Source organism: Pagrus major, chromosome 21 (genome assembly GCF_040436345.1).
Source record: "Pagrus major chromosome 21, Pma_NU_1.0".
Lineage (NCBI taxonomy): Eukaryota > Metazoa > Chordata > Actinopteri > Spariformes > Sparidae > Pagrus > Pagrus major.
Window position 1 is genome coordinate 28,157,662 of NC_133235.1, and position 26,484 is coordinate 28,184,145.

The 26,484-nt window shown below is 43.2% G+C and overlaps 1 protein-coding gene across 1 annotated transcript in view; it reads right to left on the minus strand.

The window, feature by feature from the left end:
• LOC141016596 (neuropilin-1a-like) overlaps window positions 1-26,484 on the minus strand; it is an 84,023-nt gene that overhangs the window by 35,087 nt on the left and 22,452 nt on the right. Inside the window, exons 3-5 of the mRNA XM_073491061.1 lie at window positions 21,404-21,585; window positions 12,532-12,759; window positions 6,154-6,324 (exon numbers count right to left, since the gene is read on the minus strand). Coding sequence (XP_073347162.1) covers window positions 6,154-6,324; window positions 12,532-12,759; window positions 21,404-21,585 — 581 coding nt within the window. The remainder of the gene's footprint in view (window positions 1-6,153; window positions 6,325-12,531; window positions 12,760-21,403; window positions 21,586-26,484) is intronic.

Here is a 26,484-nt window from a genome sequence, read left to right on the forward strand (position 1 = left end):
GATAAACTGATTTTTTTAGGATCTGCTCATTTGGTTAAAGACGAGAAGACCCGGGGTTGTAGAAGAAAACACTCGGAGTTAAAAGTTATAAATCTAAAGGCTCATTTTGTTTCTGACTGAGGCAGAAAAACAAAGTGAGCATTGTGATTAAAGTGTCAGCCAGACGTTGTAAAGTCTGTCCCGGCTCCCTGCCGAGCGCTCAGTCACGGTGGTACAGAAGTCATTTCAAAAGGCCCTTTAGAGGCAGATCGTCTCCATATACACTCACACATGCAGATATTTGAGTCTGAAACCCACCGAAAACTGCAAAAGTGTCACTGAATGTCATTCAGATTTCAATAAAAGCAGCTGTGCTGTTTGTTTGTTTCTCACGGCTCACTGTACATCTACATTCTGACGTCTGGCTGATGGTTTTTCTCAAACCCCTACTCTGTCACGATACTGTATAGTTATTATTATCTTCATAATCAGTTTATCTACAGATTTTCTTACATTTCAGGTCATGAATTATTGTCAAAAAGTTGTGAAAAATGCCCATTATGGCCTCTTAGAGCCGAGGTTGACATCCTAATATGGCTTTTTTTCAGCCCATTCTCACTCCTCACTCTTGATGAGCTCTGAGCTTCAAAGTTTGACGTCGTAGTGTCGTAACCTTTAGCGCCACTGAGGTTGTTGTGGTAGTTCAGCAGGTCATTAACAGGACTTTTCATCCAGAGACCAGAGTTCATGTCCTGTGTTTTGACGAAGAGTTAAGAGTGAATAACGTAATGTGAACGGACCGTTTGGCGACGTTACTATTCAAAGCATTCAGCTTTATTTTTAAAGTCTAACCAGAAGTTGCATATAACATATCGTTGCTAACTTGACCGCGGAGCCCTTCACGTCCACAACAAGAGGGTTTGGTTTTGTTTGAGGCTGAAGGCCACTGAGCAAAGAGTACGTGTTGTTTTTTTCTGACCAACAGTCCAAAAGCTCAAGATAAATTAATTAGCAATGATATAAAACAGAGTAAAGTAGCACATCTTCACATTAGAGAGGCTGAATTAATGAATCAACGAATGACTTGAAAGATTATCCAAAACTAATCATTTAATGCTTTTATTCCACATATAAATAAAAAAATACTGGATTAAAATCAACCCAGTCAACACAATACAAAACACCTACGTCACCAACACCGGGTCAAAAACATCCCATTGTTACTTGGTCACGTTCACCCAGTCTTGACCCGACACCGGGTCGATTGTAACCTAAGTGTTTTTAAGTGTTTATAAACTACACAAAAACCCTCACAGGCACATATCTCTGCTGGTGTCGTGTAAATTCAGCTCTAAATTAGCCGATTCCCACTTTTTCTAACTAAAGGTTTCACTCCTTCGTGGAAAATTCTGCAATCCTTTGGCCTCCTGGAACCATTTGGACTGTTTGGACCAACTCTAAGTACACGTCTGTATCTCTGAGACGACAGTGTCCACGCTGTAACAGCAGGGGACCCTGGGGAAGGAAGAGGGAGGTGGAACAAAAGGAAACGTGTGTGTTTGTGTTTGTGTTTGTGTGTGTGTGTGTGTGTGTGTGCGTGTGTGTGTGTGTGTGGGAGGCCTGTCTGGAGACACCAGGTCTGCCAGACTGACACAAACACACTTAGTTCATTCCAAGTTCCACAAATAAATTAGGGAGAAAGTTTTTTTGCTTGCGACACTGCGGAGAGCTTGTTTTGTTTTTTCGGAGCTTATCAACAATATTTGTTAACTTGACAATTTTCAAGACCCAAATCCTCCAATTCAGAGATTTTCCCAGAGGATTCGTGCCAGAAAGTGCATCTAACTGCAGCTAAACAACGAGAAAAGTAAAACAGAGCTGAATACCAGCGAGCTGAAGCATCAGTTTGTCTAAATTCTCGTTCTTTTTCTGTTTCCTGGCTTCTCTAAAAAAAAACCTCTCTTTCTCTCATTGCTATTCATGAGACCACCTCCATGTCTCCCTCACAGCAGGCAGGATGAACAAACTTCAACCCCGGGGTAGATGGAAGCCAGCTCTCCAATCAAAACGGACGAAAAAGGACATAAAACTGACGCCCCCACTGATCGTTCGGCTGATCAAAGGCCCGGCTGGAGGCCGTGCGACGACGGCGACGGCCGGGACGAAGTGAGAGAAAAACCCTACGTTCACTCCAGGATGTCATTCGTTTGATTCCTCCCAGGCTGTTCGCAAAGATCCCGTCTGAAGAAAAGTTTCTTGGTTGTTTATAGCAGATGTTTCGACCCGTTTTGTCAGATTTCCCCCTCCAGCACTGTCAGATGAACTCATGCAGGCTAAACCGTCATCTACACCACACATAATTTTCCCAAATGTGTTTATTTGAATGGATTTTAAATGGCTGATTTAAGCACGACTATAAAGCAGAATGGTTTTTATTAAGCTGAACCAATGTTTGTTGGTCGGCTGCTGCTGGAGCGGCCGAAGTTACACATTTAACAACAACTTTTAGCTAAATGTTTTCACCACTCAGCTGTTTCATTCGGCCATTTATCAGTTACTGTTAGCAAAACTACTTATTTCAATGGTTTAACATTAGCCTACTTTAGCTAGACCTATCTGTTTCAACCATTTAGGCTAGGCTAACCATAACTTTTAGCTAACTGTTTTAACGTAGCATTAATTTGGCTAAATATTTAGCCTATCCACATGCCTAACATGCTTTTAGCTAACTTTCAACTGCTTCTGTTTAGCTTTAGTGGTAAATTTCAACTACTTATCCGTCACCTTTAGCTAACTAGCCTACTTTTAGCTAGGCCTATAGCCTATTGTTGAATTCAGTTGTTGAGCATAATGAATCTGTCTAACCTTTATCCAGTTACTTTTAGCTAATTATTTTACATTATTTCAACAGTTTAGCATTAGCCTACTTCAGCAAGGTGTATCTGTTTCATCCATTTAACCAAGAGTTTAAGCTAATTACCCTATTTCAACAGTTTAAGGCTACTTTTAGCAACCAATTAATTTTTTTTTACTTTTATACTATCCTGTTTAGCAGTTTCAATTACTTATTTATTAGTTTTAGCCAACTAGCCAACTGTTAAGCATTTAATTAGCTATCTGTTTCAAACATTTAGCCTACCCATTACGCCGACCCTGCTCTTAGCAAACTTTCAACTGTTCATTCATTACTTTTAGTTGACTATTTCAATGGCAGGCCTCTGGGCCATCTGTTAGCCTACTTTCAGGCCTATTTGCAACCATTTAGCCATTAGCTTACTATCTGCTAGTTAAACTGTTTAGCATTAATTAAGCTATCTAACCATATTTTAGCTTACGAGGGTTTCAACCATTTATCCATTACTTTTAGCAAACTATTTTTACTAATTTACTGATTAAACAAATTATTTAGCATTTAGCTATTTAATTGTTTAGACTTCTCTGTTAGCTCACTAACGATGTATTCTCAATTGCACCAAGTGGTGTCCAGGTGGCTTATTATGTGGGTATGTTTTCCTAATAAAAAAACCACGTACCCCCCCAGCAGCTGCTAAAGTAGCCAACCCCGCGGGGGAACGAGTACCTCTGGCTGTGAATCACTGGTTTCTGGCCACCAGAGCTGCTGTAAAACTTGGAGTAAAGACAAAGTGATTTGGTTCGGCGAGACGACTTAATTCAATCTGCTGAGTTTAGCTGGGGGTCTGTAGGCAAAGTAATTCTGTGTGTGTGTGTGTGTGTGTGTGTGTGTGTTATTTAAGCTAATATAATTAGAGCTTTGTTTAACACCAGTGCTGCAGCCATCCCAGTGAGGAGGGACAGATTTATCTCTCACACACATACAGCGCAGACATAAGGAGGCCTACGTGTAGACTACAGCCATATATTATCAGCTTGTCATGAACGCTCACCATCAACATCAGATAGCACACATAAAAACACACACACACACACACACACACATCAACAACACCCACATGTTCTGCCCGTGGCAAAGACAAACAAGAAAACCGTAAAAAAAAAAGGGAAAATAATCACTTTGACCCCTCTGGTGAAATGTCTAGTCTGCATGTGTGATTCATAATCATTTTCTGGCACGCTGCATTGTGTGGCGATTACATGATGTAGCGCTGAATATAACACAGAAATACCTCCCACATTTTCGCAGTAAAGAAGGAAATAGCTTTACAATTTGCTTCCCCTGACTTGGATTTAAATACCAATCAAATGTGCATCTTAACCGGATATCTGAACCTCAATTTGTAAGCAAAAATGGATGAGAAGTCCTTAAATTGGTCAGAAAATCAACTTAATCCACTCATGTAGATCATTTGATATTATTGAAAAGCACCTAAACATCCACTGTCAGTAACTGGATATGATAACTGGACATATTTATGCATTTTTTGTGTGTTTATCTTGTGTACCACATTTTTTCTTTGCCATAAATCAATGCGGTTTTAAATTCAAAGCAATTATTGAACCTTTTCCCGGACCACTGTGTGCATCTGGGACATGTAAATCCTTCAGACAAGGACTAAAGTTGACCCAAACAAAAAGATCCATACACAGTCAGCTGATTTTATGTCTTTAAAAATATAACTTTTGACCGGTAAAACTCCTCCCGCGTCGGCCACCGTGGGACCTTACATAAACTCACCTCTGCAGAAACTCACATTCCTGAACAGGGGGTGAGCGGGGTCGAGGTTACAAGAGAGCAAGAACCATATGGGCCAAAATACCTTAAATCTCTACAGACGTTCCCACACTGACCATCATCTGATGCAGACGGACTCAAGAAAAACACAACTGGATCTATATCCGAGCTTGAGAAGCGCGTGATAATATCCTGATGTGTGAAATCGGCCTGATGTTTGAGATAAGAGTTAAAAGTAGGTCGAATGAAAGATGGAAAATATAATCTGTGTTTTTTATCAGAACTGGATTCTACAAAGTTACACAGCTGTGAGATAAGATTGAATTTATACTGTCGTGAGTCGAACCCAGATCCTGGTTCTGATATTTAAAGTTCAAGCAGAATCAAAGAGGAGCTGCAAACACTTCCTGCATGCAGCTGATTTTATCCTGTAGATGGTTTCAATTACAGAAATACATCTGATATGAGACTGACAGGATGGATTAACCAGCCGTGACGCCCCCATCATCCAGCAAACAAGAGCAGCGGTCTACGACTGGAGGATCAGGACCCCCCAAGGAGAGCTTTAAGATAAATCTGAGATGACTGACAATTCAGGAAAGTGGAAGACATACTCTCTCAATCTCTCTAATTTCTTCTGATCCATTTAAATTGAACGGCTTTTCTGGAATCGACGACTTGTTTCAGTCGTTATGAAGCACTGATGTGAGTTCTGGATGGTTGTTTTGACGAGACCAGATTTGCAAGATGTCAACCGTGGCATGATCTGTCAGACGAAACTTCTCCGTAGAGCGTATACCTCCGTTAGGCCCGTCAGTCCCCTTTAATTCAATCAAGCCTAATCCAATGTCAAATAAAACATATTCAGATCCACTAGATCCAGCACTAGATTTATTCCCCATCAAGATCTTTTATTTTACTCCCTGAGAAATAAACAAAGATGTACCAAAGGTTAACGTGGTATATTCTGGGCAAAGACACATCCTTCATCCAAAGTTTTGGGGAAAATCCGTTCAGTAGTTTTTGTGTAATCCTGCTGACAACCAACAAACGGTAGTTTAAGCCGCAACATGATCTTTTCTTCACCCTGACCAGGTGAGTTTTGTGCCTAAACTCAACCAGACCGTTCACACGACGTTACACAACATAAAACTGAAACTCAAACCTACAGAAAAGTTCAGTTTCAACATATCTCGGTTGTTTTTTCTCCGACTTAAATCAGAAACAGTCGCATTTTTGTCTTTACTGCTATTTATCCCTAAAGGAGAAACTTCTGCTCCTCCTAGATGGAGGTCGAAGGTCAGAGATCACACTCCTACAGCTGAAAGACACATCTTCAACGCCTCATGTTCACTCTGAGGGGTTATCAACAGTAAACGTTTAAATCTAGACTTGTTTTCTTCATACTGAGACACAAAAACATCCAGAAAATGAACTCTGCTTCCTGCTAACACCAGATGACACGTCTCCCCTCCACACCACCACCCTCCTCCCCCCCTCTCATCACTCCCCCAGCTGCTCACCCTCATCCTCGTGGCCCGGGGGGAGGCTCCTCTCGCGGATGGTGTAGTTGGCGGAGAATCCCTCTTTGGCGATGGCGTTGTCGGTGGTGATGGTCATGGACAGGATGCCGGTGTAGGAGATAACACGGCCCGGGGACGTCTGGCCACAGTAGCGTCCAATGTGGGGTCCCACTGGAAGGGAGGAGGGGGGGGAGAGAGGGAGGAAATGAGAGAGGATGAAAGGAAGCATAGAGAAGTAGCGAAGAGACAAAGGGAGCGAGGGATGGGGCAGAGGAGGTGAAGAAAAAAAAGGGAGAACGTCAGCTTCATCGCTAGTCAACTGCAGAGCGCTTTTATAATTCACTCTGTCCTCTTCTGCCCTCGCCGTCCCGGGAAATGTTTCGGCAAGAAACACACAAGAAGCTCGAGCCTTTCTGAGATATTCTCAAATCTAAAAATCTGATTTTGATTTAAAAAACATCCCCCAAAAAGTTAAATTCACTTCAGCTTCGGCTCCGATTTTTCCTCACCTCTCGTGAGTGATGTGGCACCTTCGAGACGGGAATAAAGGTGAAGTGTCAGGCGGCAGAAACACTCATTTTCACAGCACATCGCACTGACACTTATTATCCCAACACTATCTATATAAAGTCACATCACGGTACATCCGAGAGCTGCAGGGCATCGTGTGAGACAGGTATGTTTTGTCATCCTGTTGCCTCATGTTCACAACTTTGAGCCCAGGTTGTTAAATACAGATTAAGACCCCACTGACATCATTATTACACCGATGTTGTATTATTATATCTTGTATAAATGGGAGGATTTGGTTCTGGGATTGTCACCGTGGAGGAGTGCGGATGAGGCGTGAAGAAACACATTTTCAAGCCTCACAGAGGAGCTTTTATTGGCAGGAAATACGGTTATTCAAATGTATTTTATCAAATGAGAAGAGTGACTTCACGTTCTGTCGTCCACGAGTCATAAAACTCAGACTCTGAGAGCAGGAGCAAGACGTGCAGACCTTCAGACAGTCGCTCCTGGTTTCACATATCATCATTACGTTCCAGTCGCAGAGCTAAGAGAGAGATTAATCCCCGGCAGGCTTTGGGAAAAAACCCAAAAGGTAGTTTGCGGTCCAGTACTACAACTAACTGTGACCTCAGTGCTAAGACATACAGTATGATTGAATCAACGTCTCTATGCGTACTTGCCAACCCTCCTAATTTTCCCAGGAGACCTCTGTTTTTCATTACCCTCCCCCGGTCACACTTTTTATTTTCCCCTTTTGAGTTATCACAACCTGTTTTCTGGCACTGTGAGACACGTAGTCGTGAGATCAGAGCGAGACGAGGCACCAAACCAGCGAGTACAAAGCCGAGCCAAGTGGTAAATAAGTCCTGATATCAAGTGAAAAACTGTCAGGGGATATAAATGCAGGTGCCTTCTATAGGAAAGCGTTACAACGGTTGTATTTTGTGCGTTAGCTTCAACAGACAAATACTGTCTCCGTGTTATCGTTCATTTGTTAGAGAGGCTTTTATCTTTCCAGAGACAGGTACAGAGAGGACGGGGAGTCCTCAGTGATGTATCACAAACACTCTCTACGGAGAATACGAGTTGTTACCGTCAGGATGGAGGTGCAGAGTAACACCATGAGATCCTTTATACCTTCCAGTGTTGCTCTGTTAATCACATTCTGGTGATATGATGTGTGTGTGACTTGCATTTTGACATATATATATACACAAGATCCTCGCTTTGGTTATGAAAACCTCCCTTTGTTTGAGGTCTTAAGGTCGGCAGGCGTTCCTTCATGACCGGGTCAACAAGAACTGAACACAACAGACATAAAAAAGTAGCTTTTCAGACAAAGCGGTGTTTTAAAGTAGCCGCTGAGTGTACATATCTTAATATATCTCTTATATCTCTATTTCTTGCCTCTGGGGCACATTTTCCAGTTCTCAGTGCACAATGGACCCGCTTGTAATGACTTACGCTTGTAAAAGGAAGTGATAAAAATGAAGTGTATCAATCGAATTAGATGTTCCAAATTTTTCTCTGAAAAATTCTTGGAAATTATTTGGAAATTAGGAATTAATGAACCAAAAATAATCAAGCAGCCGCACCATCAGCAACACTTTACGTCATTTCCTGTCGCTCTGACCTAGAAAAGTCAGATCTGCGTGACGGATGAATGAAGCTAATAATAATAATAATAATAATGGTTTTAAATCTGGACGCCGAGCTTTGACTGAGACTGAGACTGAGACGGACAGAGAAAAGTCTTTGAGGATTCTGAAAACATCTTCAAAAGTGTGACACGCATTGTCCACCGAGCGTCTGGGCTTTTAGAGATTTATCTTCGAGATGCTCGACTCGGTAATAAAACATGAGAGGCTGAAATCGAGGCTCACATCTCCCTACAACGACACGATTTCCTTACATGCAGCACACACAGCGACAGACTGTCTCATGTCTCAACACCGCGAGCGCTGACGTTGCTGCCTGCCCACAGTTTTTTGCTGGCCATTTCATCCTGTCCTTATCTGCGAGAAACAATGCCAGGCTTGTGGTGCCTCCTGTTTCGTAGAGATACAGTATCTAGCAGCCTCTCGGGGCGGGGGGGGGGGACTCGAGAGGAGCGAACATCGGTTTGAGAGTGAAGTCATAAACGTTGAGACTTTTTCCTTCAGCTCGGAGGCAAAATAACACGAGGCCGTCGTGTTGGAATGCTGATCTTTGGTAATCTGCTGAGATTATGTTTATCAGTTACAGTTTAAAGCGCGGTCGATAATCTGTGACGGATTACGATCCGAGGTTATTTCAGCCTTATCGGCGGTGGTGTGAAATGGTTTTGCTGTCGATGCGGTCGGCTATAAAATTCGAAAAAACCCCTTCAGGCAATATGGCTGCATTTACATTCATTTAGGGATCGGTCGTATCTATATAAAAAACGAGCAGAAGGAGATTCAATCCCGGTGTCGCAACATTATAAACAATCAGTGTGTAAACAAAAGGAAGATAAAGCTTAATAGCTTTCTTGTTTCTGCAGCTTTAAACCTCGTCTCATAACGTTCACAGCACCGTAACAACTGTAAGATAACTCAGTCTGAGCTTTGAGGAATGAAACGTGGCTGAAATGAAACTCATAATATTAATGTTATATTAGGTAACACATATTAAAGGAAGAGTTCAACCAAAAACTCTTGGAGACTTCCATATGAAGCCGCTTTATGTTTCATTACAGTTATTTTTTACATTTTAAAACAAGTCCCCGTCTACTTCAGTGGTTTAGGAGAGAGCTCCAGAAACTTCACCTGACTTTTCATCAGCACAGGGATGAGGAGAGTATGACTGAATTTTCATTATGTGTCGAACTACTAGTGAATTAGAGCAAGAGCATAATTCATGTACAACAACTTCTTTACTTATTATCAATCATCATTAATCAGGAGGTTATTGAGAGAAAACTCAGTCAATGCCCTCCGAGTTGTAGCATTTGGTCATGCAGAAGAAGATATTAATGAGCTAATATGCAGCTAATAAGCATTGTTACAGTCATATGTGTCCTTCAGTATAAAGTGTTAAAAAGAAAGAAAGATGATGTTCTTAAGGAGTCAAAACTCTCCATTTAGCCAGTTTAAAACGCATCATTTTCCACTTTCAGATACATTTTCTAACGACAATAAAAGCCACATTTGATTTGATTCTTCTCTGAAGAGCGACTCCAAACATAACGAGCTCTACATGTTTGTTCGTCTGATTTATTCCCACCAGGAGAGAAAAAAACAAAACAACCCCTCTCCCTTTGATGAACAGATTTACAGCTCAGAGAGAGAGAGAGAGAGAAAACAACAGTGCATGATGGGAAATGTTTGGTTGTTCACGCTGCGAGTGCGTTTGATGGGATGAAAAAACTACATCCTGGTCTTCACCCTGCTGCAGACGTGCTTTTGTTATCTGCACCGACACACGTGTTCGCTCAGCAAACACGGGGATACAGTGTAGTACGGCATCACACACATACACACACCTGACCGCACACACACAGACACACACACACACACAGATCATTTGACAGGAACAGCCCTGGCATGTTATGTATGCTGGCACGGCTTTAAAGTGTATGTCACTGTCTGTATACCTGTGCCAGTCTTTGTGTCCCTCGTGTTCCCATGCCAGTCTCCTCCCTGGCAGTAACCAGGCGAAGCTTTTGGGCAACAGCGGCGAGTATTGTGGGCATCCTGGCAGCCTTACTCAGGCCTGTCCAAGGTATGTAGCTCTCACCATTATCTGCACACTGTACGGCTAATTAGACAACAATGGGAGCTGAGGAACGCCGTCCAAAACGAAGGGGACGGAGTGTGAACAGAGGGGGTAGAGCAGGATGCGTCTCCGTCGCTCATTTTCAAAATGTGGCTGGTGAGGGAACAATGAGCAAGCTGTGACGGAGGCTCTGCCGGTACATCCAGCCTCCTCCATGTGTGCACAGGAGGATGAGCTTCAAGTAAAAAGCCTGACATTAACACAACAGAGCTTCATGACTGTTATCTCCTGTAGGCTGTTGTGTGTTGAAGGGATATCTGACATTTAGGGAAAGTGTGTTTATTCTCCTTCCTTGTGAGCTTGAAAGGTGCTGGCTGGTCTTTTTTGTTGGGTGAAGCTCACTGGTAGTAGTAGTATTGATCTTTTCATCTTCCTCTTAGCAAGGAAGCTAATAAGCGTAATTCCCAAAAAATATGTAATCACCTTGTTGTTTCGTGGAGGATTTCTTCTCTGGGAGAAGTTGGAAGTTGTTTTAGTGACTTTAAAGGTTTTTTGTTTGGCAGATTTTTGAGAAAATCTGCATGTTTGATGACACAGGTTTCATTTTCTTGTCAAGTCAAGCTACATTTATTCTGAAAATCAGTCATCCTTGTGTTTTCAGACACCTGTAAAACACATTATATTTGCCTATATTTGGAGGAGGGGACGGTGGTACTCCACCTCAACTGGGTAACTTTAGAGACCTGTCAGGTCTTTTAACAGCTGTCTTCAGGGCAACAATACTAGATATTTTAAAGGAGACATCAGGACTTTTTGCTGCTGTGTTTGGGGCAACAAAACCGAAAATTATTAATGAGACGCCAGGACGACAAAACCAAGTGTTTTAAGCCAAAACGTGATCTTTGCCTGATGCTTACCAAGTGTTTTTAGTGCCTAATCCTAACATGATATAAAATGTACTGTTTTTATGACACTGTAAGTTCCTGCAAAACTGGGATATGTTGAAATTTTAGGGTTTTTTACATTTCAATTTTCCATTTTATGCTGTGACAACACTGTGCTTATGGTCTAGTTCGGTTTAGGCATAAAAATCACCTGGTTAGAGTCAGAAAAAGATCATGTTTTGGCTTAAAATAACCGGTTTAGCTACCAGAAAGACGGCTGCAAAACGTCCTGACGTCTTGCTAAACACTGGTCTCCTAATTTGCAGCCGTTGTCAGCTAAATTCCTGCGACAGAGAAAGCGTATTAGCCCTTTTGTAAAGGAGAAACTATGACTATATAAACAATAACTAGACGCCAGACTCTTAATTGATATGATCAAATGTCTTAATACACCCTGTTTGAGGACTGATCCTGTTGTTGCTGATGTGTGCACAAAAAGTTGTCTACAAAACAACAGAACAAGTGGAAACACGCCTCCCTCCCCGCTCTCCCTATATTCCCCTCCTACATCCCACATCTCGCCTTTATCATCTATCTATTTTTCGCCTCGGCTTTCTCCTTCGCCTCCATCGCTCAATCCGAGCCGGTCCCACCTGCAGGGAAGCCATCCATCCTTTGTTCTCGTGCCTCCTCCTCCCCTTCACCTCCACATGTCTCTGTCTGTTTTCTGTCAACATCTGCAGGGGAGACGCTGTCCCCAGCACGTCTCATCCTTCTCTTCTCTCTGCTGCTTTGTGCTTCAGCATTTCTATCCACATCCCGTTTTTCCCCCCAGTTCTCACCCCTCCACCTGTGGAGAGGCGGTGCTATTGTTTCTCCTTCAGATCTTTCACCTTCAGGTTTTTTTTCTGTCTGACATGCCTCGCTCTGTATTGGTAGTGCAACCATCTTCATAGCTTATTTTTGAGGAGAGGGCTCAAGCCGGAAAAAAGGACTTGGGAGACCAAAAGATGATTCAGAAATGTAAATTTAGCCGGTAAATATACGTCTTTGCACGTTTCATAATGTGTTTTGACCTGGTTTTGTATCGTTTTACCTCAGATATATAAATTTGTTCCTTCGTCAGGGTCTCAAACTTTGAGAAGGTCTTGAAAGTTCATTAAAAAATACATATGCTCACTTCACTACAAATATTTCCTGCACAAGTCAACCTGAACTCATGTTTTAGCCAAACCCCTCAGCTCACCTGCTGGGAAGCCGTCCCAGATCTCCAGCCAGTCGTATCGGCAGAGGGCGCCCGGCGGCGGCGTGGTGTCGGGCTCCATGTCGAAGCTGTCGAACTCCACCACGATCTCGGACATCTTGGGGGCAAAGATCATGAAGGTGCAGTCCAGGTTGTTGGGGTACTTCTCGGGGAAGCCCGGCGTCTTGATGACGCCTCTGGGAGCCGTAAAGTTCCTGGAACATTCTGGACCTGCGAGGGGAGACAGAGAGAGAGAGAGAGATGGTGCTGATGAGTTTTTAAAGTGTCAAGACGTGTTTGGACAGAGTGACGGATTCTCGCCCGGACCGAGGTGTGAACTCTCCGGGGTCAGGGATCGGACATTAGGTTCACAGTGTAACTTTCAGTTTGTTTTGCACTCTTTGCTTGTTACAAAATGAGATTCAAAATTCAACACTGTTTGAAGCTAGAAAGGTGGCAGGGTCCGCCACATATAAGCAACTTCCTTTAAGGTCAGTTTGTTTATTCAGTTTATTTAATCATGAAAACAAAGAGTTTGTTTATTCAGCTGGTTTAGGCATAAAAATGATGTAAAAATGAAGATATTTCTCTCCTGATTAAAATTTCTTCCACAAAACTACACAATGCACCTTTAAAGACACACGTGCGCCTCTTCATTTTTGAAATCCACACATAAACTGAACTGCCTTCAGTTTCCTGACCTTTCAGCCTGCCACACTTTTATAACTATGGCTTCACTGGAATGAAGACGTTATTAAACTGAGTCTTTGTGATTGTTAAAACTCAATTTTCCTCCTAAACAATGGGGGGGATTCAGGGGAAAAGAAATTCCCGGAGAGCGAGGGGACATTTAGCTTTTCCAGAATCACATGACAACACGTCGCTGCGTCCAGGCAGAGGGATCAGATATGCTTTGAAACAAATAAAATTATCCCAATGCATTCTTTAAGAACCAGATCCAAACATAACCTTTTGTTTTATTGACAAAACTCATGTCATCTCCATCCAATCAGACAGAACCGGGTACCCCCCTCCCATCGCCGGAGCCGTCTGTGTCTGTGTTGTGACTGCTGTGGTGGCTGTTTCCAGACACTGAGAGGCTGTTTGCAGACTGATCATGGTCGACAAACAACAACAACAACGCACACAAACAGCTCGTAGACAAACACAACCCTATTAGCTCATTAGGCACATCCAAACGCACACACATGCTACCCTACATAACCACTGGACCGTGACCTCCTAATTTGTATTCAGCGTAAAGTCAAATATCAGCGCTTTGTGGATTCACCGAGCGTTTCTCCGTTCATCTCAGGACTTATGTTTCCTCTGAGGTACCTTAAAGATGCTCTTTGATATATATTTGTTACGTACAGCGCTAATAATCTTTCATCTGCAACCACAAACCCACATAAAAAAGGTTGCACGAGTTCTGCTCGCTCGCTCGCACACAAGCATCGTCTGCTGTTATCCGACACCCCCCCGACAATGATGTTTCATCTCTCACACTCTCATTCATGCTTTTAGCACGTAACACCTTCGAGTGATAAAACCGTCAGCTGTGTTGTGTTTACATCTCTCCCTCTTTTATATTCATCTCAACACTCTTTGTTGCAGGAGTGTGATGTCGTGGTGCCGGATTATGAGAAAAGAGGGGCATTGTAGATTCCCTGGAAAATCTTCTATGTAGGAAGTAGACTTTGATTTTAAAGGATGTATATTCTCACACAGCTTCTTCTCTTGGCTCTGAGTTTTTCCTGAGAAGTGATATAGTGTCTTTGCTCCTTGGTGTTCGGTCTGAATCTGCTTCGACGCTCCAGTAAAGAGGGTTGTTCGAGTCTTGCTTCCTGCGTTTGAGAAATATTTCTAAAATAAGACCCTTTCGATCAAATCAGAATCTCATTAAAGTCATTAATGTCCTGGTCTATTCCCGGTTAGACTTCTGCGACGCCCTCTACTATAATATAAGTCAAAGTTCATTACATCGCCTGCAGCTGGTACGAAATGCAGCAGCCAGATTTTATTACTGGTACAAGGAAATTTGATCACATCACTCTGGTTTTAGCCTCGCTTCACTGGCTACTGGTTCGAGTTAGAATTGATTTTAAGATTTCATTGTTCATCTTCTCGTGCACTGATTCACTTAGCCGAACAGCAAAGAGTGATTTGTTTTACTGACGGGCTCCAACGCCGATTCAACAATCTCAGTCAGCTAAAAAAAATCACCATTAAGGGCCAACTAGTGCCAAAGATCCGAAAAAAACTACGCCTATGCCAAGACATTGGCTGGCCTGGTGTGTCAGGGCCCTGAGGGACTCATTAAGAGGCGAGATGGCTCTCGTCAATGCTTCATTTCACTAGAGATGCAGTTGCAGATGACGCTGCCAGTTGGAAGAAAGACCAAAGATGTGTGATCCTTTTGTTCTATACAACACAAAACAGACAGTAGCACAAAAACCTCATAATTCCTCATAAGCATCACATGCTCCTCTGGAGAAAACCCACTAAGCAGTAACAACAGGTGACACGAACGTCTCCTGATAAAAAGTACAAACAGAACGGCGGCGAACGCGGCAGCTGCTGTGCGACCGTCGTGCAGGCTTTGATCCTGCTCAGCTGGCACACTCTCTACTGTCTGTGTGTGTGTGTGTGTGTGTGTGTGTGTGTGTGTGTCAGATGTACAGATGGGTTGAGTACATTTATGCTTAATGAGAAATCTGTGCTGCTGGAGGTCTATCAAGGTCAAAAATTACGAAATTATGTGATTTCTGGGCAAAAATGTACTTAAAGGCTCTTATATAGTCTACAAGAGCTGGACCTCACGGGCCACCGTAGCTTTTGAACCCGTCGCCAGCTAATTCTTTTCAGAGCGTTGTGGACGAGAGCAACAAAGCACCGTTTGATCCGAAGACAAGCAAGTAAACATCGAAGAAGTGGAATAAATGTCCGATTTCCTCCAAACCGCTGCATCAACAAAAGATAAAACAAACGTTGTCGTAAACCCAGAAAGCGTTTAGAAGCCACATAACTTCAACCAGGCCTCGCTTCAGCCAAACAAAGTGCATAAATTAGGAGTAAGGAAACAAAACAGGTCAAAGAAGTGGTGAAATCCTGAGTCCACACACACACAATGAAACATTTGTTCCTTGGCCTGTGGCTGAACTGGCCACCAAATCTGATTTTATCGCTAAAAGGTTGCAGACCCCGAAAAAAAACGTCACTTTGTTGGTGGAGAGAAAATATTCTCTATGTTTAAACTTCTCAGTAACACAAAAAACCCTCAAATAACCCTTATGTTATATATTATGTATATCACTTTGTTGCTGCTCGGGACGCTTTACCAACAAAATGTGGCTATTTGACGTCCTGGGAATGAGACTCAACTACTTTCTTACTTTTACTTGAGTAAAGAAGTTTTTACAAGTATCTGTACTTGTACTGGACTGAAGAATGTGCGTACCTTTGCCACCTCTGCTGTTTAAGCAGATCTTTTACTGTGTTGTGTCACTGAGACCGACGTGTACTTTCCTCAAACATCACGGTACGTTGCTCTCATCTCTCATGAGCTCATTCTCTGTCCATTCATCTTTCTTTCTTTCATATTTTCAACATTTAAAAGTCTCACAAAGACAACATTTCCCTTCAAAAGGACCTAAAAAACAAGCCCCTGGTGTCATATGTGGCAGCTCGTTTGCATATCTAAGAGGCTTCGTTCAAAGAGGTTGCATACACTGTACTGTGTGTTCAAGCAGATCTGTTATTGTGTCATGTCACCGACACCAGCCTGCAGCCTCCTCAAACAACACGGTACATTGGGTTCATCTCTCATTGGCTCACTCTCAGTCCATCCATCTTTTTCCTCCTCCCTTTCATCTGTGTTATCAACGACCCTTCAATCAACCGCCGTCCACTAAACCGCTGAGACATGTGTTTCTGGTTTGAAAACCTGCAATAAAAAGGAGAGAATCGGGGCAAATATAGTTCCAGGACGCTGACGAGGGCTCGCTCGGCTATCATTTATAAATGATACGTTCTCTGTGGTCAGCGGAGGGTGGAGTTATGGTTGTGGTTATGAGAGGGAGGATGTGCCGGAGCTTTACAGCCCCGACGCTCATTAGGCTGAGATTTACCCACTTCTGGAGAGCTCTATGTTTAAGGCCTAACTGAGCTTGTCATCTGAACGACGGTTACGGCCTTTCTGTGGTGTTTTTGTGGATTTTTCTCATCGTAATGACAGAGAGAGGGGAAGCAACAGGCGGACAAAAGGGAAGAGAGGTAAAGAAAGAGGGATGAAGCTACAGATACAGAGGCATGAAGATACAGAAAGGTGTGTAGAGACACGTCAAATCAAGCAGGACTCTTTAGATAGTCTGTAAGCTTCATCTGCCTACTCAATTGCATTTTCACCAGTGATTGGCTTTTTTCCCACATGTATTAGAATCTCCACATGTTGAATTTTATTTTATTTGAACATATTTTGGGTGATATTGACTTTGAAATCAGAATAAGTCGTAAAAAATGTGTTATTTTTAATTCCCCTCACTGCCAGAAATAAATAGGACATGATATCAGGGTCATCAGTGGTTGCTATGACTCTGCTTGTCATTACTGTAAACAACAGGTCATTTTTAGCATTTCAACAAACAACCGAAGTCGTTGTGTTCCTGCTGGAAACTGTAGAGCTTTTCACTCTGCCTACGATACTGTTAGCCCGGGGTGAAGAGTTGACCCGCGGATAACTTAGCCCTCATTACGATTCACATTACATTTCTACATTTTCAACTGTTAAATCATGTTTACATCCTAGAGACAGGTAACTTCATTGTTTACTTTCACCTTGTTTCACAATGGCACCTTTCAGCCTCGTGTTAAGTCGATTTCCAGGGGAAAACCCCTGCAAGCTCAGAGCTAACCGGGCTCCAGGAGCAGGGCCAGCTAAGCTTAAATCGAGGTTAACCCACTTCGGTATGTGCCAAGATTGTGCCGGTGTGAACACCACACTTCTCCCTGGAGCTAAGAAGGTTCTGATAATGCTTTCAGCCCCGGGGCTAAGTGCAGCGAGAGAAGCCCTTGTTACTGTGTAAACTTGGTGAACTTGCAATTTGGCGGACTGAGATTACTATTAGGAAATATATCTTCCAGACAACAACACCTGGTGATAGTCCTGACTGACCGAACATAGAAACAGACAGTAGCAGACAAACGTCTTGAAAAGGGCTGCAAGATACGATCAAGAAAATCATGTTGCAATTAATTATATAATAATAAAATAATATATATAAGTGTTTTACTGTGGAAATGACACATCAGATATCTAAAGTTGAGTCGTTTTTTGTCAGATTGTGTCGCTCTCTGTCCTTAAGGCTCGTTATTTGATCCACTGTTAGATGCATAAAAATGTTCTGAGATCAAAGAACCAAAACAGAGAGATTCTGGTACCGCGGGGACAAAGAGGGCGGTCTCACCACAGTGTACAGTCTGTCTGTAACCAGAGCAGCAGCTCCATTTAGCAGCCAGCTTCAATATGCTGCTCTGACTGTAATGGCTTTTAAATGCAGCGAGGAGGAAGTCGGCAACATGGCAGGGGGATTACCTGAGTGAGTACAAGTGCTGTTTTTAACTTGTTAGAGGGTGGAGGACACATATTGAGGCCAACACACACACGCACACACACACACACTTACACACATGCTCCCCCACACACATGCTGTCCTAGTTTCCGAGCCCCTCTTCTATGCCAGAGCATCCATCTCATCTGCAGGTCACCCCTGTTGCCTCCAAGGACAAACAGCCCATTAGCTAAATGAGCCTGGGGTCCCGTGCACCTGTCTGCTGCACACACACACACACACACACACACACACACACACACACACACACAGAGAAAAACAGATACACACACTGAACTGCAAAGACACACAGATACAGGCACGTAGCAACAGAAGACAAACAGAAAACATGAGAATGACACGTACACAGATGATAAGAAATGGTCGATAATAAACACACAAACTCACACACGGACACACACACACACACGTACACAGCCTGGTCTGAAGCAATCGTCCTGCAGCTGAACAGAAGCCGGCAGTGAGGAGACAGCAGCCAGACGCGCTCAACAACAACAGGAAAACTGTTGCTCTGACAAACACAAGCAGGGACAGCAGCAGCGTGCAGAGACACACAGACGTGACATGTACGCCTCGTTCACACCCTGCAGGTTCACACCAGCAGACCTGACAACATCAATGAATCAAACCGGCTCCTTTCATTCATCCACCAGCTGCACTGAGACAAGAAAGTCTCAGCTGTGATCGACTTAGAGCACATTTGAATCATCTAAATTGAATATCTCAGGTTTCAGGTGGTCGAAACACAATGTCAGTGCAGTATCTGATCTTATCATGTGATCCTCATCAGCAGATTGATGTATCATTGTGTTTTTGTTACGTTAGAACGAGCCTACAGGGCGGCGGGAGTCTGCCATGTTGCACGGCCATGTTCCTACGGAAGCCCAGAACGGACAAATGGACTTGGACTTTCTTTTCTACAGAACTTTTCCAGTCTACTGACCGCTCAAGGCGATCTGCAACACTTGTCACACTCACCCATTCACACACTGATGGCAGAGGCTGCCACGCTCATCAGGAGCAATTTGGGGTTCAGTATCTTGCTCGAGGATACTTCAACGTGCAGCCGGGGTACCGCCAGAATCGAACCACCGACCTTCCGATTATTGGACGACCTACTCGACCTTCTGAGCAACAGCTGCCACAAGCAAACTCAACACTGGCTCTGGAGAGGAGCTTTTTGAGGGTGAGATGATAGATGCAGCTAAATCCGACACCCTGGACTTTAAAATTGAAGATTGATGGATTATCCTTGTTCTATTAAAACCCCCAAAAACTTTCCATTATAGGTGTCGACATCAAAAATAAATGATAAAAAGTTTTCCGGCATGCTGACCCAGACTGTGCTATAAATCCCAGTGTGATCATTATATTAGCGATCAAAGCTCAAATATGAATCATCACACATCTATGCGGGAAATTATTTCTTTACGAAATCCCACCAGGAAAAATGTTCTTCTGCGCTGATAGTCCGCTGACCCACTTTGGAAGATTTATTACACTGACTTTCTAATAACATCCTGTCATTCATCAGTCACGGCTCCATTTGCACCCTGAAATTAAAGTCGATACCAGCAGATTTGAAGTATCAGAAGTAGGGCCGCGCTTTGTAGTTTAGAGAGAACAGACGGCAGAGCTGAGCTCCAGTGTGAATTGGGCCTCCTAACCCCTTCTCTCTCTTCTATTACTGCCTTACTTCTCATTTAAGTGCCAAAAAAAGCACTTGCCTATCCATTTTTCATAATATAATACAGCACTTTTCAACGTTAAGTCCACCTGGGGATAGTTATTTATGGATTCCTGTGATTCTGTGAATGGTTATTGCTCTCAAGGGTGCAAACAAACCAAAAAAAAAAGAAGAAGAGGAATCTCACGCACGTCCCCTTTTTTTTTTAATCTGATTTATCTCCGGTCCCCATCGGTGGAAACTGAAGTGGTCACAGGAGACTTTGCCGTTTGGCAGCCGCTCAAGCGGACCCCAGGAGGGAAGAGCAAATACAAATGTAGGACACGGGAGCAAGGTTCCTTCCTCTACGAGCAGTGTTTATGTAGGTCTGCCCTGCTAGCATCCTGCCCCAGCTGGGACTCGCTGTCCCTCCCATGGAATTCTGGGTCTTTGAGTTTATATAACTCGCAGCTTAGAGGTCAGTGTACCAGAGGTTCAGCTCGGGCTGTTTGGATAACCTTGGACGAGAGTGTGGAAACAATTTCAATTCTATTCCCTGAGAGGTTATTTTAGGATGCAGGTCAGTGAGCTTCATCGAGCATCTGACAAAACAGATGCTGCTCTCGTGTGCAAAGTGTACGTAGCATGAAGACTTTTCAGAGTTTATCGTTTGCAGACTTATCGTCTGAGATTTGGTTCTCATTTCTACTGGTTATGATAACACTGAGATCTAGAAACATGAGAAAATGACTTCAACGATGTCCAGCAGTGAAAGAAACAGGCAGTCAGACGATCAAACAGGTTGGAAATCAGCCAAAGATTCAGCCTGATTATCTGAGACACCTTCTTTGTGACAATTTTAGGGGTGCTGAGGCTGAGGGCAGGACCCGGCCATGAACTGTCCATATTTAGTCTGTGTGATGACTTTTTACATTTCTTACCATGACTTCACTCACATAACATCATCTGGTGGTGGTTATCACCTCGTCCTGAACACATTCCCACAGCTATGACAATCATTTTATAGTAGGCTAATGGACTTGCAATGCTGATCTCACCACCGACCTTCTGATAAAGCGGACGACCTGCTCTAACTTCTGAGCCACAGCTGCTCCATCATTCAGATCTGGAAACATGTCTGCCTTTGCTTTCACCTCCATATAAGCTTAGTTAGTTTACGACCTGTATGATCGCCTTATGTTTCTTTCCTCGTTAGACCATCTTTAAAGTTTTTTCAGTGTGTTTGATTTGTTACTATCATTCCCTCCTGACACTGACCAGCCTGCCAGCCTCCTGCAACATGTAAAATAGCAAAAAAAAAAGTATTTATTACACATTATTTTTCATCATGTGTAGGAAGGTGATTCACGATAGAACAAACCCGTAGAAACCTGGCTGAACTTCAATTGAATTTAAATTGGCTGTTTTCCAGGAGGCGATTCATCACATTCAGCGGAGCGTGTAGAAAACAGCAGCAGCTCCGCTTCTGTTCTAGTTTAGGCTCTTTTAGCTGATGCTGCCGTCCAATACAAGCAGCCACAACAATGGTTATATCATGAAAGCACAGTCCGGCACACACCTGTCTTGAAGACCTCGTAGCGAACGGAGAATCCGGCCCCGTGCGTCTCGTAGTCGGAGACGAACTTGATGAGGAGCTGGCTGCCGCTGGAGATGATCGGAGACGGTGCGATCTTCCCGCAGAACTTTCCCAGCATGGGTGACAGCTCGTCGCCGCCGTTGTAAACCTCCACGTAGTCGTACCTGAAGGTGGAGAGAAGAGATACAGATTTAGGTTCACGCTGTTGTAAGATGCCACAGACAGCTCATAATTGATTTTTACATTAACTTGTCCCAGTGGATTATCGGGCGCTGTGGTTGTTTGTTCCCTCTACGGGTCTTTGCTTGAATGCACACAGCTGCTGAACATATGCACGAGGAACCGTTGTGTCTGAGCCCGATCTATCTGTCCAAAAACTCTTTGAGGCTATCAGAAAGTTAATTAGTTACTCTGTGATTAGTGGGAATGCGATTTTAAAGAGGCAGTCCACTGATTGTACATGAGACAGTCGATTTACCGCAGACGTTTAACAAAAAGCTGGCGTTTCAAACTGAAGATACAATCAAGTTGCATTATGGGAAGTGTAAAGATCAAACAATTTGGAGCTTTACACACACCAGAGAATAGAAATTAGTGTATTTTAGCAGCTGTTGTTTCTCATTACTTAAGTCCCTTAACTCTAAAGAAATACAGCCTCAATCTTTCTTAATTTGAAGCTTAAGTTTTAAAGTTTGGTGCAAGTTAAACCATGATTTAATTTGATTCCTTGTGGGTGCAACACAGTCTTTGATACAAACTGCTATTGAGGCTAAAAAAGCCTGTGAAACCACAAAAAAAGGAAGTCATATGTGTTTCATTTTCAAGCATGAGTGCTTCCTGATTTCGAGTGAATTGAGGCGTTTTCCTCAAATACCGATCTGGTCAGCTGATCTGCTTTGTTTGCAGTGTTTTGTCTCTAGAGTTGACGCTGCTGCCGGACCCTAAATCATAACAGCTGTCTCGAGTGAACGACGGGAGATTTCCACGTTGCAGCAGCAGCAAAATTTCAGCACTTCATTCACAGATACAGCAGCTGTATAATGAATTATTTAGTGTACGCTGGGGAACGGCAATCCCTTCCTTTTCATCGGGAAAAAGTTGAATATCTAAAGTTGTATCATCTCAACAGGCTACTAGGGCTGCAACCAACCAACTGTTATCATCGTAGCTCGATCGGTGTATTATTTTCTTGATTAATTGATCATGTGGTCTATTAAATGGTGGAAAATGTCGATCAGTGTTTCCCACAGCCCGAAATAACGTCTTCAAATGTCTTGTTCTGTCCAAAAACCAAAACATATTCAGTTTACTGTCATAGAGAAGTAAAAAACACAGAAAATATTAACATTTAAGAAGCTGGAATCAGAGAATTGTGACCGTTTTTGGTTAAAAAATGACTCAAACTGATAAATAGATCGTCAAAATAGTTGGAAATTAGTTTAATATTTGACAGCTAATTGATCAATTGTTGCAGCACTAGTGCAGACTGCAGTATAATCACAGTCACAGATAACTGTGATGTAAGGTACATGGAATATCTGCACATTCAGCGAAAGATACCTGACTACTCTGTATATCCACTGCTCTACATCCGAAGTGAATAATTAGCTCGAGTGCATGTTTTTTTTGCTTTTCATGCTGATAAGAAAACATCAGCTCTGTCTCAAATATGTGCAGGGAAAAAGAAAAATCACAGCAGCTTCGGGAAAGTGCAGAGAGTTGGGACGAAGCATCAGACAGGAGCTGCTGTGTGAGAGAAAGGGGGACAGGCAGCGAGCGAGGCAGCGACAGAAAATATGAACGCCGGGCAGCGTGAAGCACTGGGAGGCTCTGAGGATCCCACTGAGCGCACTGAGAGACTCCATCAGTCTCCGCTGTCTGCGCTGGACCTCCCACCGCCGCCGCAGCACCTCATTCTTTACCAGCCCACACCCCTCTGTCCACCCACTGTCCGCTTCACAACAACTCAAGTGTGTGTGTATGTGTGTGTACTGTGGAGGTGCAGGCTGTTTGTATGAGGCGTCTGCGGTATGTACTGTGTGTATGCTCTGTAAAGTATTCCCATTAATCGAAGTGCTTTTGTGCAGTATGTATGTATGCGTGTGTCCCCCCTCCTCCTCTCCCTGTGCTGCACTAAAGCTGATTGAATCACAGAGTCTGTGGAGGATTCACATCATACATGCGTGAGAAAGCATGCCGAGATTCAAGGTGAGTTCATGGCTAAAAATGGCCGATTAAATACAGGGTCCAAACATGACCGGGCCTTAGCTAACACAGGAGGATAAAGCCTGATGGACCGTCATGTCATGACTGTCATAAAAGACTCCCAACCTATTCGGCTCGTGACCCTTTTATAGCCTAGAAATGCTGACTCGTGCACAGGTTGCAGATGTCTTTGAGCTGAGCGGGTCAACAAACCCAGTCGCCTGGATATAATGTTTGCAGTCGACGTTTCTGCAAACCACAGACACGTCCGAGGTTGACACTGGTACCAAACGTGGTATATCACGTTCACATTACGTGCCTGTTAGCCACCTTTCACATCAGGAGGTGGAGGGGTCGATGGTGATAGTACAAGCAAACAAGGCTGCAAAAAGGCAGTTCCAGTCACCCCAGTGGATGTTTTTTAAGGACAGCTGGGCACATTTAAGGAGACCTGCAGACTTTTTTTTCCAGGCAACTAAAAACCGGGAAGTCGGACCATCTCCATCCATGATCGTGGTGATCAAACCATGATGTTTTCCTAACCCTAACCAAGTGGTTTTTGTGCCTAAACCTGAGCAGAGCATAAGCATTGTGACAAGAGAGACATCAAAAATTCAATCCAAACAAACGTAAAGTTACAACATAAAGAAGCGTATTCTTGACCAGGTTGGCCGGAAGTTTACATCCTGTTATTTCAAGCAGCTGCATCAGAATTTGATAAAAAAAAAAAAAAAAGTGTTTTAAGGTAAATCAAAAAAAAAAGTAAACATCAGTCGCCCAGCTGTTTATCTTTATGTTCAACAATCATATAAAGTTAAAGTCACTGTCGAAGAAGAAACACAGAGACTGATTTTTTGCTGTGACAGCAGCCTCACAAACCAAAATGCATTGCAGCCGCCTGAAAGTGATTCTGGGAAATGTAGAAAATTACTCTCAAATAGCAGCTGACATGGCAGGCTGCAGGGATATTTATACACTTTAATAATGTTTTATCCACTGAAGAAACACAAAATATTTCCATTGGGTGAACATCACAGACTCTTGATAAGTAAATATGTCCCAGTCAACCCTTACAGACTCCTTTCCTGTAATAATAATTGCAATAGCCCTGCTGTCTGGACCTCTCTGATAGAAAACTAATCAAAAAATCAGACCCACTTCTCTGTAAGCTCTACTTATCGCTCGACTGTTTTTCCCCACAGACTGCTGAACTTGTTCAGGACTTTGCAAACCAGGTCGCACATGTCAGAAATGTTTGACACGGTTAAAATTAGACCATAGAGATTCTCGACAGATCATCTGCGCTGACCATCAGACCTGACCCGGCCTCAGATTTCTCCTACGACTGTCAGGATGGGGAAAACCCGGTGGAAATCAATTCGATGTAGTCTGCGATACCTCAGACGTTAAGACCGTGGAGCAGCTTACATGGAACATCAACATGTACGGCACATGGTGTCGAGAGCTCCACGCTTGAAGTCCACATTTCAAGATTTAATTTCACATCTGACAATCTTCTTGTTTGGACATTTGTCTTTTATTATCAGCACACTGTCTGAACGCACCGTGTGACTGTTTTGAGAAGTGCTATACAAATAAAAAGCACATGATACAGAACTTCTTATATGATATAACAACCCTACTTCCTCTTGCAGCCAGCCGTGGAAACAACTTTGAGGGACCTGAAGCCGAACAGGGTAAAAGTAGCACAACAGAGTAGCACGACCTGAGTGCCCACATGAGCTGTGGTGTCCTTGAGCGAGACAGATAATCCATACCAGCTTTCTGGGGCCTCAGTGTTCAAGTCGAGGCCTGACCTCTGACCTCTCCGACAAGAGAACAGGGAGTTTTTTCCGAGGAAGCTGGCTAGAATATCAAAATATTCCTTCAGCATGGCAGCTTGCTGATCTGCACTGGAAGCTCTCAGGTAAGAATGTGTGTCTAATGAGAGCCCCTCCCTGCAGAAATACACATTCAGCAACAGGCCTTCTGACCTACCTAGATAAATAACCATGCAAGCTTTCACATTTTTTATTCCAGCTGTACCAGACGTATAGCGTTCCCACGCGGTGAGAAAACTTCATGAGCAGGTTTGACTTGAAGCTCAGACAGTCGGCTTATCTCAGACCGAAGGAATTCAGCAGTTGACCGCTGATTTTCCTCACGGCTAACGACGTTAGCCTGCAGACAGAAGGCCTGTGAGGTGGTGGTTTTTCAAAGGGTCTCTTCATGAGGTCGATGTGTGAAATTTGTTTTTCTCCTTCAAATCTCTGACAGACATCTTGATTTAAAGGGTCTGGTCTATCTGCAGTGTGTAGAACAATGGGCACATGGAGAGCAGGCACAGACAGAGCTAATGTACATCACCATGTTGTCTCTCCCAAACCATTAGTGAGTGGCCTTAAGCTTCGAACTGGGGGGCAATTTTAAATAAGCAACGTCCAGTTAGACACTTTAAAATGAAGCTTGCTGACAAACATTTCACATATTATGACTTTTGGACACTGTTACATGGTCTCTTGGACTTTGAGACATCCTTAAACAAGCAAAAGGTTTGAAAAGATTTTAACTTTCACAAGAAACGAGCAAAAAGGTGTTTCCCTTAGAGAGAGAGACCTGATCAATACAGCCGTATCTCACACAAGCATAGAGGAGAGGTGGCAAACACACAACCATTAAAACTGTATAAACAATCAATACAAATTCAAAATTCAACACCACCAGCAGCAGCAGCAGAGCCCAGACTTATAAAGCTGTACAAGCATTTTAAAGTCAGTCTTTTGACTATCCTGGTGTAAACTACCAGACTGCCAGTCATTTTCTTAACTCGTATCAACCTGTAAATGATTAATAAACAA